Source organism: Microtus oregoni, unplaced genomic scaffold, assembly GCF_018167655.1.
Source record: "Microtus oregoni isolate MIOR12 unplaced genomic scaffold, Mior012 000006F_ref0000085, whole genome shotgun sequence".
Lineage (NCBI taxonomy): Eukaryota > Metazoa > Chordata > Mammalia > Rodentia > Cricetidae > Microtus > Microtus oregoni.
The window spans coordinates 34,832,417-34,847,666 of record NW_024543065.1 but is presented as its reverse complement, the minus strand read 5'-3'; the positions used below and the strand labels follow the sequence as shown (position 1 = coordinate 34,847,666).

Genomic DNA, 15,250 nt, shown 5'->3' with positions numbered 1-15,250 from the left:
ATTTTATTTCTTTATACAAACTTACTTCCATCTGCAGATGAGCTCTAATTTTTATTTTATTCAGATTTAAATGTCAAACAAAATATTAGAAAAAAAGTTTTCAAGGGGGAAAGGAAGCAAACTGTGATCCTGCTCTCTTGATTCTGATAGTTATTAGGGGAACAAATACATTTCAACTCACTGTCAACTTCATGATCTCAAACAAAATTTCACCATAATCTTAAATATTTTTTTATTTCCTGCTTTTAACCCCACAAATTTGTACTTTTTCTTGAAAATAAAAGTCTGAAGTCTCTTCTTTTTGTTTCCACGTGGTCAGTGTTTTCTTGCCACTCCTATGTGGGTGTTACAGACAGCTGGGGGCTTGCAGGTATCTTGAACAGCAGGCAAAGCTGGTTAGTATTTATGCTCTTCCAAGGGCTCTAAACAAAACTCATTTCCTTCCTTTAAAATGAAATTCTAGTAGAGCTCCATTGAGATTTTGCAGTTGCTCATAAATCTATTTAATTGAGTGATCCAAGGATTTCTAGTTAGCAGTCTGGAACAACAGATTTCTACTTGTCTTTGTGTAGACTCTAGGGACGTCTTTGGGAACTGTATCTTGTGTAAGTGGAAATACCGCTATTTTTATTTGTAATTTCCTTATATGCAATAAATTTTCCCCATATCTTCAACTATAGCTTTATATCCTAGGAAATTGATTTGACGTCTGTGATAGAATCACCAAATTGGTGAAATACAACAAAAATCACTGTTGCGTGACAATGTCAATCTGTGTCCAATATTTGTCATTTCTTAATTTGATGTTAAGCAACATGAAAAATACCCACAGGAAACTTGCGTACACTGCAATCAGGAGAGTCTTTAGTAAGCTCATTTGCATCTCTAGTTTCTACTATTTTCTATAACTTACTAGTTTGAATTTTTGAAATGAGACACTTTGAATATATTTGTTAAATTGTCATTTACCCAGAAATGTAATGAATTACTAGATATATATTGTATAAATCTTGATTTTTTTGTAAATGGGACAACTATAGAATGGCATGTGAAAAACTGTGAATTTTATTTTGTCTAAATGTTGTAAGACTCTGTAGAACGTAAGATATTTTATTAAACTGATGTTACTTTTCTCCAGAAATCAAAAATCTCAACGTATGACAAAATGTGGGCGTTTATGAGCAGCAGGAGACAGTCTGTGCTTGTCAAAAGCAATGAAGAAGGGATCCAGCGAGTCCTCACCTCTGATTATGCTTTCCTAATGGAGTCAACAACTATCGAGTTCGTTACCCAGCGTAACTGTAACCTCACACAGATTGGCGGCCTTATAGACTCCAAGGGTTATGGCGTTGGCACTCCCATGGGTAGGTTACCAGGCAGCCTCTATGTTTTTTCACTAATCTGAGTTGTTGTTTAAAACAGAAAAGCAAGGACTCTATACAGTTCACAGAAAAATCTTTACCTAATAAATCTTAACATGGTATTTATATTTCTGAAAGTTAAAAGTTTTGACATAAAACGAGCTGGGGAAGAGAAAAGAATATAATTAAAATATATTGTATGAATATTTTCACAAGTTGGATATCACTTCCAATTGAGCATGTCAAAAGAAAAAATAATTTATATCAGATATCTGGCAGATAATTTCCTTTGTCTAGGTTGAAACATTTGCAACATCTTCATTTTAGAAATATTCAATTCTCAAATTTATAATTATTATTATTGTTTTGATTTTTTTTTTTTGAGAAATGATCTCAGTCTGAAGCCCAGGCCTACCTTAAGCTTACTGTGTATGATATTGAGATTTTAAATTTACAGGCCACCCTCTTGCCTCAGCCTTTCAAATGAAGAAATGAGGGATATTGTAAATACAGATTTAAATCAAAAACTCATTGTACCTGGCTTCAAACCTTTTTGTTTAGTTTTATAGCTGAATTAAAATTTGATAATTTTGTTTTGTTTCAAATTTGAAGCTTATAACATTATTAAAGTGAACTAAAAATGAAGGCTATGTTTGTCCTACAAACATTGTTTCACTGAAAAGAAGTAAAGCAGAATAATTATCAGTGACATATCCATGATATTGGATACCAAGTATTATCTTCCTCTAACATTTCTCCAGTTATATGTGTTAACATTAGTTTTAGTTATAATAATAAAGTGAAATAAAAATAATATAAGATGATATCATATTGCACACTTGTATTTTGAACCACTCCTGTGGCTGGATGGAGGATTGTTTGAGCCAGGCCTAGAATACTGCAAGATACTACCTCAAAATGAGAATGAGAATGATAATAATAATACCAATATCCTTTCCAGGAAAAATCAATGGGAATTTCATAATGTGGGTGCCAATATTTACAAATTTATATGTCCTTATTATTTAAATAAATAATTGCATTAAAGGTTATATCATATCCTAGGTGTACCTGTAGTGGACAGAAATACGGGTTCCTAAAATAGGCTCATGCCTTGATATTTAGAGCCTATAAATGAGTATCTTAGACAAAATTACACTGCACATGTAATTAAATTCGAGTTATTGAAATGGAAAAATTATCTTGCTTAATCACATTGGCTTAAATATAATCCTAGTGCTATTAGGATAGGCAGATGGGGTCTGCAACTGTAGCAGGAATATAAAATAGAAGAGGGAAAAGGGACAGAAAAGGGAGAAGAAAACATACAGTACACAGAGATAAAGTATCCCACGCTAGTGCTACTTCATTATATCATATAACACATTTGTGTTTTTGTTTCTCTTTCACTTAATGTGAGTTCTATCTTATTCAAAATTAAGAAGATTTATCAAAATGTTTTCCAATCAAACACATCAGGAATGAACTTCAATTTTCTCATAACCATCATTAAAGAAGTTTGATATACAAACAGACAACTCACACTTATCCCTTTGTATTTTATTTAATTATTTTTAAGTTGTTTTATAGTATTTATTGAGCTATATATTTTTCTCTGCTTTCCTCCCTTCCTCTCCCATCCACTTCAACCCTCTCCCATGGGCCCCATGCTTCTAGTTTACTCAGGAGATTTTGTCTTTTTCTACTTTCCTTGTAGATTAGATCCATGTATATCTCTCTTACGGTCCTCATTTTTGTCTGGGTTCTCTGGGATTGTAATTTTTAGGCTGATTTTTCTTTGATTTATGTCTAAAAACCACTTATGAATGAGTCTGTATGATATTTGTCTTTCTGGGCCAGAGTTATCTCACTTGATATAATGTTTTCATTTCAATGCCTGCAAATTTCAAGCTGTCATTATTTTTTCCACTTGTAGTACTCCATTGTGTAAATGTACCACATTTTCCACATCCATTTTTTGATTGAAGGGCATTTAGGTTGTCTCCAGGTTCTGGCTATAACAAACAATGCTGTTATGAACATAGTTTAGCACATGTCCTTGTGGTACGATTGTGCATCTTTTGGGTATATACTCAAAAGTGATATTGCTGGTTTGTAGTGAGGAGCAGCGGGCTGTGTCCCGCCATCTGGCTAGCTTTACACTTGAAATAATTACACGGAAACTGTTTTCTTTTAAACACTGCCTGGCCCGTTATCTGTAGCCTCTTCTTGGCTAACTCTCATATCTTGCTTTAACCCATATCAAGTAATCTGTGTATCACCACAGGGTTGTGGCTTACCGGGAAGATTCTAACCATCATCTGTCTCAGGTAGGAGAATCATGGGGACTGCCTGAATCTGTTTCTTTCTCCCAGCATTCTGTTCTGTCTTCCCCACCTACCTGTGTTCTGACCTATCAGACCAAGCAGTTTTCTTTATTAATTAACCAATGAAAGCAACATATAGATAGAAGACTCACCTACATCTCTGGTTCTTGAGGTAGATTGTTTTCTAAATTTCTGAGAAATTGCCATACTGATATCCAAAGGTGCTGTACCAATTTGCAGTCCTATCAACAATGGAGAAGTGTTCCCTTTACCCCATATCCTCTCCAGCACAACTTGTCATCAGTGTTTTTGATCTTGGCCATTCTTACAGGTGTAAGACGGAATCTCAGAGTTGTTTTAACTTGCATTTCTCTGATGACTAAGGATGTTGAGCATTTTCTTAAGTGTCTTTCAGCCATTTTAGATTCTTCTGTTTGGAGTTCTCTGTTTAGGTCTATACAACATTTTTTTATTTAATTATTTCTTTTATCTGGTGACTAATTCCTTGAGTTTTTTGTATATTTTGGAGATCAACCCTCTTTCTGATATGGGGTTGGCAACGATCTTTTCCCACTCTGTAGGCTGCCGTTTTGTCTTGTTGACCCTGTCCTTTGCTTTACCAAAGCTTCTCTGTCCTATAATTCAACATTTTCTTTGACCAATGAGTCTATTTCCTTTATTATTTCTTCAGCATTTGAGATTCTCCCTTTTGTCTCTTGTATTCTGCGGTTTTTGCTTGCATTTGTGGTTCCTGATCATTTTTTCATAATTTTCATTTGTATAATTTCCTCAGTTTGTGTTCCCTTTATTGTCTCTATTTTTAGATTTCAAGTCTTGAATCATTTATTTCATCTGTTTTATTGTTTCTTTCTTTAAGAAATTTGTTGATTTCTTCCAATATTTTGTTTGTCTTTTCATCCATTTCTCTGAAGGAATTTTTTATATCTTCTTTAAGGGCTTCAAACACTTTCGCAAAAATTATTTTTAGATCATTTTTTTCTGTTTCATCTATATTTTATTGTTCCAGTTTTGTTGTCGTAGGGACACTAGTTTTTTATTGGTGTCGTGTTGCTCTTTGTGGTGTTGAGTGTGTTCTTACCTTGTCTAGCCATCTTTTCCTCTGATTGATGTAGTTGGGGCTGTGTCACTGGTGATTAGCCTTACAGGTTCCAGTGAATCCAAGGCTCAGATGGTTTTTTCCTGTGGTGCAGTCAGGGCCATGGTTCCAGTCACCCAGGAAGTTACTCGGTGTTCCTGTAGGTTGCTCAGCATTCCCAGGGTCGTTCTGCAATACGAGGAGTTGTTAGGGTCTGCTCCCATGGAGGTTGCTTTCTTGGTCCTGCTCTGGTAGAGGTCGCCTGCTCAGGCCTGCTCTGGTGGAGGTACTGGTCTTGGACCTGCTCTAATGAAGGTCATTGATCCATACACCCAGTCCTGCAGAGCTCTCTGGCTTAGACCTATTGCCTCAGTGGTGGTTTCCTTGTACTTGTTTCTGTGGAGGTAGTTGCCTCTGGCCTGCTCCAGTGGAGGTCAGTGACTCAAGCCTCCTCCTGTGGAGGTCACTGGCTTGGGCCTGTTCCTGCAGAGGTCTCTGGCTCAGGCCTGCTCTCTTCATAGTTGCCTCTTAAGACATTTGACTCTGTGGGAAAATATTCCAGGCAGGAATTTATGACTTACTATTTTACACCTTGGTAAGAAGTATGATTTGGTGAATTATTTTTACTTATTCATTATTAATAAACACGATGACACACAACTATACTTGAAAAAAAATAACCTTTCATTCAGAACCATATCCACAATTCTGAAATAGGTAGCATTTAGTTCCTTACCATGATCAATCATACTGAAGACTATTATTCTGTTATTATCGAATTTACTCAGTGTAATTCTTATTTACCCTGAGAAAAATGTAAAGGAATATATTAAGGTGTGAAATAATTACACATTAGGCTTTTTCTCTTTTTCCCAGAGAGTTAGAGATAAATCCAGGGAAAGGAATATAATGCGGGATTTGGTTTTGGAGAATTTAGAGCACCTACAGGATTTCCCTACAGTCCAATTTTATAACTTTAGTAACTGCAACCTTCAATGACAACATTGAATTCAAGTGTAATCAGAGGAAGGAGCCTTCTTTTTTCTTCTTCTTTCTTTTTTTTACTTTCATTCAGTTTTATTTTTTTTCTTTAGACATTGTCTTTTGGTTATATGTGTCTGGGAAGTAAATTAATGAATAAAGTAGTATAATTGTTATTGACATGAGAAATCTGAAACAACTCTGCGAAATGAGACTGTGCCTGCCCCTGATTTTTTTTTTTTGTGTGTGGTTTACAGAGATGGTAGTCTGTCTGCCAGGCTCCTCCTCCATGCTTCATATGTGACTTCCAGTTGCATCCGTCACTCTTATTGTGATAACTGCCTAAAGTGTGCTGTGAACATGCTGGGTGGCTCAGAGAGAAGCTATTTAATTAGGGCAGCTCTGTTTACACAAATACCTTAATAGAGACATGCAGGCAAATGCTAAATAACCACAGGTGGTTTAATTAAGTGTGTGGTGGTGTTAAATCCCTTTCGCAGTTTCCCTGATAGCAGCAATATTATTCTAATGTGGCATTTACTGTGTAGTAGAACTTGGAAGCTGTAGATGTTTTTACACCTAATATGTTGACTGAATTTCCTAGTTCACTTGAAATAATATTTTAGAAAAGCTCTGGGAGTGGTAAAATTCAAAAGGCAAATCACAGCAGTTTCCTTAAGGAATATTTAGCACATGCAAGCATCTCTAATCTTTCCTCTAAATACACCATAGGTGATAATGTGCTTAGAAAAGGAGGGAGCATTTCTCTTTAATGGAACTTTTTGCTCTGTACTAGAAGCTTTCTGATTTCTCATTTTGAAAGATTGAGTGCATATTACATTTTGAGGACCAGGCTTGCCATCTGATAGAAATGCAGTTTTTAGGAAAAAAAAAAAAAAAAAAAAAAAAAAGCTCCACTAGTGTCACTTAGCATTTTTATGTTTTGCTTTGTCTAATTTGGTTTGATAGAAATACTGTAAACATCCAGGAAGGTCTCATTACTATTACTTTTTATAGCAATGGGCTAATGGCACGTTCCTTCCATTTGCAACTTTCCTCACAACTTCCACCATCACAGGTGAGGCCCTGGGAAGAACATGTGGAGAACTGTGCTCATGACTCTGCACATCATGTTGTCCATCATAACGGGAGTTCCTGTGATCTGGGTGATACCCTTTTACATACAGAGTTAATTCAACATTAAATTCTAAATAATTATTGAATAATTACTTCACAATTAATAGTATTTTTGTGAATACTGAACTAGATCTGAAAGCAAGATAGACATAAAAGACACAGGACCACTCTCACCTGAGGTAGCTGAAAACTTCCACTAATCTTCCATGACTCAGAATAAACCAGGATTTATGATTTCAAGGCAAATAAAGAATTACAAGATTGGTTTGTATGAAGTAGAGAAGTGGTTTAATAAAGAAATTCTAATATATGTTTTAAATTTGCTTACAAATTATTTTGGTCAAATTCTTCCCACTATTCCCATCTTTTCTCAGACTCTCTCCAGCCTGCAACATTATGTCATTATGTTCTTTTTCTCTTAAAAAAAAAGAAAGAAAAACACACACCACACAAAGGAAAATCACAAAGTCCATTTTGTGTTAGCCACCTGTTTTTGAGCACGCAGTGTGCCTTGTCACTGTAGTAAAAAAAAAATCTGATATTTTTCTTCTTTCAAGAGCTTTAAATTGCAAATAGCTAATTGGTGAGAGGTATGGGGAGGGATTTGTACCCATTTTCCTTTCTCTGTGTTGTGGTTTTGCCTGGACTTAACTAATGAAGATCTTGTACTTACTGTTACATATAGAATTAAAAATGAAGGTTAAAAGAAGGAAAAAGGTGCTTGAAGGAAAATAAGATGCTCCAAAAACCAAGGATGTGACTTGTCTAGGTTGACCAAGATGCTCCAAAAACCAAGGATGTGGACTTGTCTGGGTTGACAATTCATTTTTATGAGTCCTATACAACCTGGTACTTCCCATGCCTTCAATTTCAGCAGTTGGGTGGCAGAGGCAGAGGGTTTCAGACTTCATAGGTAGTTTTGTATGCCAGGGCTATACAGTAGGATTTTGTATCCAAACACACACACACACACACACACACACACACACACACACACAAATAATGAAACTCACTAACAAAAACAAAAATAAAAGAACAAAAAACATCAGAAACAAAAGAGTTCTGTATAAGTTTTAAATTTATTATTTTTGAAGAGTTATTGAAAATCTAGATGAGGTAGAGTATTTACTAAGTGTCACATTACAATTGAGAACATCAATCACATGGATGAGCAGGATAGGAAAAGAACGTATCAATGATGAGGAATGACAACTACCTGTTTTAATTAGGGTTGCTGTTCCAGTAATGAAGCACAATGAGCAAAGCAAGTTACAGAAGAAAGGGTATTTGACTTATATTTCCACATCATAGTCCATTATTGAAGGAAGTCACAGCTGGAATTCAACTAGAGTATGAACCTAGAAGCAAGAGCTGATGCAGAGGCCATGAAGGAGTGCTGCCTACTGATTTGTTACTCTGCTTTGTTCATCCTGCTTTCTTATAGAACTTAAGCCACCAACCCAGAGGTGGCACCCCCACAATGAGCTAACCCCCCCCCACATCAATCACTAAACAAGAAAATGTACTACAGGCTTGGCTACAGCTCTATTTTATGGAGGCATTTTCTCAGTTAAGTCTTACTCCTCTCTGATGATGATTCTAGCTTGTTTATTTTTTGCTTCTTTTTTTATAATTTATTTACTTTTTATTGAAAATTTCCACCTCCTTCCCTCCTCCCGCTTCCCGCCCCTCCCCCCAATCCTCCTTTCCCTCCCTCTCCAGTCCAAGGAGCAGTCAGGGTTCCCTACCCTATAGGAAGTCCAAGGTCCTCCCTGTTTCCCCAAGGTCCAGGAAGATGAGCATCTAAACAGACTAGGCTCCCACAAAGTCCGTCCATGCAGTAGAATCAAAACCGCCAATGGAATCGAATCGAAAACCCAGATATTAATCCACAAGGACAATGGCGTTGGGTTTTGATGATTCTAGCTTGTATGATATTGTTGTAAATGTGGCTAGCACACTACCCAAAGTCATATTCACATAAGGTTTGTTCATACCACTTTAGCATACTTATATATGAAGGGAATATTCTCTCCATGTTGTCACTTTTCACAGAAAATGTTGTTATTTGTGCTGGAGTTCTTGTCTCTGAACTTACCTTCTGTGCTTGCTTCTGGAAGCTTCCTAGGTTCCAGCATGCAGAAACTGCCAGTACCCACTGAACACACAAAACTTACTGAGTTTTCATCTACTTTTTGTGGCATGTAATCTAGACATTTATAAGTATGCCAGGAATACATAGCATCTACAGGTTTAATTTTACTTCTTTTTGCCTAGTTCAGTTACTAAAATTTATTATATTCCAATTTTCTTTCTGAGGCAGAGGCCATGAAGGGGTGCTGCTTACTCCATGATAGGAGCTCCAGCACACTTCCAAGTCCTGTAATTTGTGTTGTCTATATATTCTGCCTTAACATACAAAGACCTAATGAATTTCCATGTAGTGAATTCAAAGATGATGTAGCCATGTTTATGATACCCCAAAAGATTAAATTTGAAGAGTGTTTTTACTGTACATTCAATTGTTAAACATTCATCATTATGTTTAATGATTTAGGTATAAATTTTACTCCTGTAAAATATTTTATGTTAAGAGTGTAAAATACTTGTATTAGTACTTCTTGAACAAGTTTTAACTTAACAATATCTGTACCCTCTGCAGCCTGCCTGCAACCATGAGCTTTATTTTATTAAGTTTTATTAAGGCAATACTATACTCTGACATGTAAAAATATGGATTCCTTTGTTTTGTTTCAATTTTAGTATTAAGTGAGATCTAGTGCTCCTTTATTTCTCATTATTTAATGAGTGGGAGATATGTAATCGGTACGAAATGAGGCACATTGTTTGAGGCAGATGCCAATGTTTATAAAAATATAAATCAATATGAGAAACATGTTTTCTCCTGGTTATATTCATCAACCATTTCTAGAATTCCCAATTCATCATATAATAAGTACTGTAATATTCATCATTACAGATGCATGAAATTGCCGGCCTTCAGGTTTTCGGCTTTACTGAAATGAATGAATACATTTGTCTTCATTAGTTTAACATAATGCACAAAAATTGATGCAAATTATTCATCTTTCTGCAGGTCAACTCTTCCATTAAAATGCATTCCATTTTTCTTTGCATAAAGCAGCATAATTTTAATATTACTAAAGTGATTGTGCAAAAGAAAATTGGAATATAATAAGTTTTAGAAACTGAACTAGACCAAAAGAAGTAAAATTACACCTATAGATGCTATGTATTCCTGGCATATTTGTTTATGTCTAGATTACATGTTACTAAAAACAGATGAGAACTCGGTAAGTTTTGCTTGTTCTGTGGATACTGACAGTCTATGCATGCTGGAACCTAGAAAGCTTCCAGAGAAGATTTGTGCAATTGGTAACAATAGGGTGAGCAGCCTTCATCAATATTGTAAATGATGACCAAATGTAATCAAAATGTGTAGAAATGCATAATTCTATAAATTTTGATTTTCTTTTATACATTATTTAGCTAATCTTAGCATGAATATATACTTACATTTCTTTTTGCACACCTTTAATTCTGGGTGTGGAGACTTTGGTGGTACTAAAGTACACACTGAATAATGTTTCATAAACATGTACAATATCAGATGGTAATGGGCAAGGTGACTGGAGCTCCATGAGCTTTGCATACAGAGGCAGGAGGATTATACTGATGGAGACTAGCACAGAGGTCTCAAAAGAAATATCACATATTGGATAAATGGTACAATAAGGTTAGTAATTATTGTTACTGGAGGCTGTAGTTATAAGTAGCTATTATTTTCTTGAAGGCAGTAAAATTTGACCTTAATATAAAAGACATTTTTAGAAATACTAATAGATATGAAGGAATTTTCTTCTTTGACTGATGGTTTTGGTTGATCTTAATCTATTTGGTTCATTAAAACAAAGAAAAGATATACATAATAATAGATTTCCGCTACCAAATTATGATGGATCAGGTACCACTTCCACTGTTAGGGCTTCAACAAAATAAATTGAGAGCTCTCATAGACGTATAGGAATATAATGTGTCAATCCCTGAACAATTTTGACTCTGAATAAGAGAATATTTAATATCTATAAAACTGATGACAAATGATAACCTTCATTAATTCATAGAGAACAGTAGCAAGAGAAAACCCCTTACATATTTTTGGAGACAGGGGTTTTCAGTGCAAGTTTTGGAACCTGTCTTGCAATTCACTCTAAAGATGAAACTGACCACAAACTCACAGATATTCACCAGCCTCTGCCTCCCAAGTGCTGAAATTAAAGGCATGCACCAAAGGCTCCCTTATATATTATAAATAACTTTCTGTTTGCTTTTTAGTGTGTAGATATAAGCCTTTATCCACATATTTTGAATTAACAAGTAACATTTGCCATAGTAATCAAAAATTTTCACTGACAAATTACTTAAAAATGAAATGTAAATATTTCCAAAAATACGACTCAAGATTCAGTTTGGGAAACATCATTTTGAGTTCTAAAAAAATATTTATAGAAAAAATGATCTCATTTTTGACATTTTAATTAGTCAAATAATATCAACTTCAAATTTAAATATAAAGAAAAATGAAAAAGTTTGGTGACACATGCCTATGACTTTGGCAATTTGGAAGACACACAATGGCTGGAGAACTGTGAGTTAGAGGCCAACCTGGACTACAGCATAAATAAAAGAAAAATTTATAGGTGTGTTTGAAGATGTGCTGAATGTGTCTTTTTTTTTTTCTTAAAGCAACTATATTTAGAAGGTGTTAGGAAGAAAGCCTACCTTCCTATTGGCACACCTTTGCCAGCATCAAAGTCATGTGAGGTCCACTTATCTCATTATAACTCTATCATTATTGATGTATACTGAAGGGGGATAAGGGAAAATTATGTGTGCATAGAATTAGAGGGCAGTATTACAGTTAATAATACGATGGATTATGTCCTGCAGGCTTGTACCTGGGAATAGACCACGCATCCTGAAATTATTCACAAGTAGGCACAAAGAATAGTAATAAGGAAGAACAGGGTAGAAACGTAAGGAAAAGACAATTGGAAAAGATAGAAGTAAAGACCAGTGAAGGGAAGAAAAGAGATAGGGAGGCAAGTAGCAAAGGAAAATAACGAATGGACATTTACAACTCAAAAGAATGGACAGGTAGGGATAGAGAAAAAAGGGATGAAATAGAGGGAAGGATCTAAGGAATAAAAGAACTAAGGACAGAAGAAATGAAAGGAGGAAGGGAGGAAGGAAGAAATTAAATCTAATAATAAATTCACAAATTAGTCAAGACATAATTTGTAATCTGTATACTCTTTCTAAAAAGCTTTACTATACTATTTGAAAATATTTTAATTAGAAAATAATTTTGCATGGTAACTTAATAAAAATTTGATGTTTAAGATGTTATGAATAACTATGTAGCAAAGGAAATGCTAAATCACTAAACTATGCTTTTTTCTGAGTGCATACATTAATTGTCATTATTACATTTAGAGTAATATAGCATCCATGTCCTGACCAGGCATAACCCTTCTCTTCTCAGCTTAGAAACATTCAGGTGTGCTTAGAGTGGTCAGGTCACAGGCTTAAATGGTCTCTATACTGTCTTTGAGGGCTAATTTTTATAGTTCAAATCTTAAGTATCTGACAGATCCAAATACGTACATGGAGTAAACACACATCTATGCGTTCTTCTTCCTGAATCTATCTTTGCTTTCCTCCTCTCCCTTCCTTCTTATATAGCTAGGTAAAAAGTACGTACTTTGTTACCTTGCAGATATAATTTCATAATTATAAAGTACTTTCCAGGCTGTAGAAAACTTTTAATAACTAAGGAATATCCCAAGAGAGGAAGAATAAAAAAGGAACTAATCATCGGAATTTTCTTTTCTCTTTTTTTCTTGCATTTTCAAACATTTTTTATTTATTAATTGAATTATTTGGTATTTTGACATCTGTTTTCTTGAGTTCTTTATATATTTTGGAAAGCAGACCTATGTCAGATATACAGTTAGTGAAGAACTTTTCCCATTCTGTAGGCTGCCATTTTGTCTTATTGACTGGGTCCTTTGTCTGACAGAAGCTTTGCAGTTTCAGAAGGTCCCATTTATTGATTGTTGCTCTCAGGTCTGTGATACTGGTCTTTTATTTAGGCAGTGATCTCCTTTGCCCATGTGTTCACAACTACTTTCCAATATCTCCTCAGTCAGGTTCAGTGTAACTGGGTTTATGTTGAGGTCTTTGAGCCATTTAAACTTGAGTTTTTAACATGGGGATAGGCATGGATCTATTTTCATTTTCTACATGTTGACATCCAGTTACACCAACACCATTTGATGATGAAGATACTTTCATTTCTCCATTGCTCAAAATTGACTTCTTTGTCAAAAATCAAATGACCATAGGTGTGTGGATTAATATCAGGATCTTTGATTCTTTTCCATTGATCCATATGTCTGTTTCTAAGCCAATACCAAGCTTTTTATTATTATAGCTCTGTAGTAGAGCTTGAAGGTGGGGATGGTGATGCCTTCAAAAGTTCCATTATTGTATAGAATTGTTTCGGCTATCCTGGGTTTCTTATGGTTTACCATATGAAGTTGAGTGTTGTTCTTTCAAGATCAGTAAAGACTTGTGTCAGGATTTTGATGGAGGTTGCACTGAATTTGTATATAGCTTTTGGTAAGATTGCCATTTTTCTATGTTGATTCTACCTATCTTAGATTACACTGACCAATTTCTGTATGTTGAACCATTCCTGCATTACTTGGAGGAAGTCAAATTGATCATGGTCAATGATTTCTTTATTTGTTTATAGATTCTATTTGGCAGTATTTTATTGAGTGTTTTTGAAGCAGCATTCATGAGGGAGATTGGTCTGTAATTTCCCTTTTTAGTTGCGTCTGTGTGCTGTTTGGGTATCATGGTAACTGTAGCCTTATAAAAATTTTGGCAATATTTATTCTGTTTCTATTGTAGGGAACAGTTTGAGGAGTATTGATATTAGATCTTCTTTGAAATTCTGATAGAATTCTGTGCTGAAACAATCTGGACATTGTGTTGGGAGACTTTCAATGGTGTTTCTATTTCCTTAGCGGTTAAAGGTCTATTTAAATTGTTTATCTCAATTTATTTCAGATAAATCTAATTTCAGTATTTAGTATCTATCCAAAAAATTGTCTATTTCTTCTACATTTTTCAATTTTGTTGAGTATGTGTTTTTGAAATATGCCCTAATGATTCTGTGCATTTCCTTATTGTCTGTTTTTAATGTCCCATTTCATTTCTGATTTTGTTAATATTGATGTTCTCTCTCTCTCTTTCTTGGCCAGTTTTGATAAGGGTTTGTCTATCCCGCTCATTTTCTCAAAGAACCTACTCTTTTTATCATTGATTATTTGTATTGCTTTCTTTGTTTCTATTTTATTGAATTCATCTCTCAAATTGCTTATTTCTTGGTATCTACTCCACCTGGATGAGTTTGCTTCTCTTTGTTTCAGAGCTTTAAGGTGTGCTGTTAAGTCACTAGTGTGAGCTATCTCCATAATCTTATGGAGGCATTTAGTGCTATGAACTTTCCTCTTAGCACTACTTTCATAGTGTCCAATTAGTTGGAGGTATTTTGTGGTTTATTTTTGTTAAATTCTCAAAGTCTTTAATTTCTTTCTTTATTTCTTCCTAGATCCAGTAATAATTCAGTTGAGCATTATTCAATTTCCATGAGTTTGTAGACTTTCTGCAATTAGTTTTATTGTTAAGTTCTAACATTAAGACATGGTGATTCAATAAAATACAGAAGGTTATTCCATTTTTTGTGTCTGTTGAGGTTTGCTTTGTGACAGAGTATTTGGTCAATATTAGAGAAGGTTCTGTGAGGTATTGAGAATAATTTAAATGCTTTTGTGTTTGGGTGAAATGTTATATCAATGTATTTTGAGTCATAATATCTGTTAATTCCTTTATTTCTCTTACTTTTCTGTCTGGCAAACCTGTCTAATGATGAGATTGAGATGTTTAAGTCTCCCACGATTAGTGTGTAGTGTTTGATGCATGATTTAAGTTTTAATAATGTTTCTTTTTTATATTTTTTTTATTGAAAATATTTCCGCATCCTCCTTGCCTCCCATTTCCCTCTCCCTTCCCCCACTCCTCTCCCCCTCCCTCTCCAGTCCTAAGAGCAGTCAGGGTTCTCTGCCCTGTGGGAAGTCCAAGGTCCTCCCCCCTCCATCCAGGTCTAGGAAGGTGAGCATCCAAACAGGCTAGGCTCCCACAAAGCCAGTACATGTAGTAAAATCAAAACCCAGTGCCTTTGTCCTTGGCTTCTC

The 15,250-nt window shown here is 35.0% G+C and overlaps 1 protein-coding gene across 6 annotated transcripts in view; it reads left to right on the top strand.

The window, feature by feature from the left end:
* Positions 1-15,250, top strand: part of Grik2 (glutamate ionotropic receptor kainate type subunit 2) — a 604,302-nt gene that overhangs the window by 568,510 nt on the left and 20,542 nt on the right. For all 6 annotated transcript variants that reach the window (XM_041653577.1, XM_041653579.1, XM_041653578.1 and 3 more), the window contains one exon: positions 1,139-1,364. In XM_041653577.1, the coding sequence (XP_041509511.1) occupies positions 1,139-1,364 (226 nt within the window). The remainder of the gene's footprint in view (positions 1-1,138; positions 1,365-15,250) is intronic.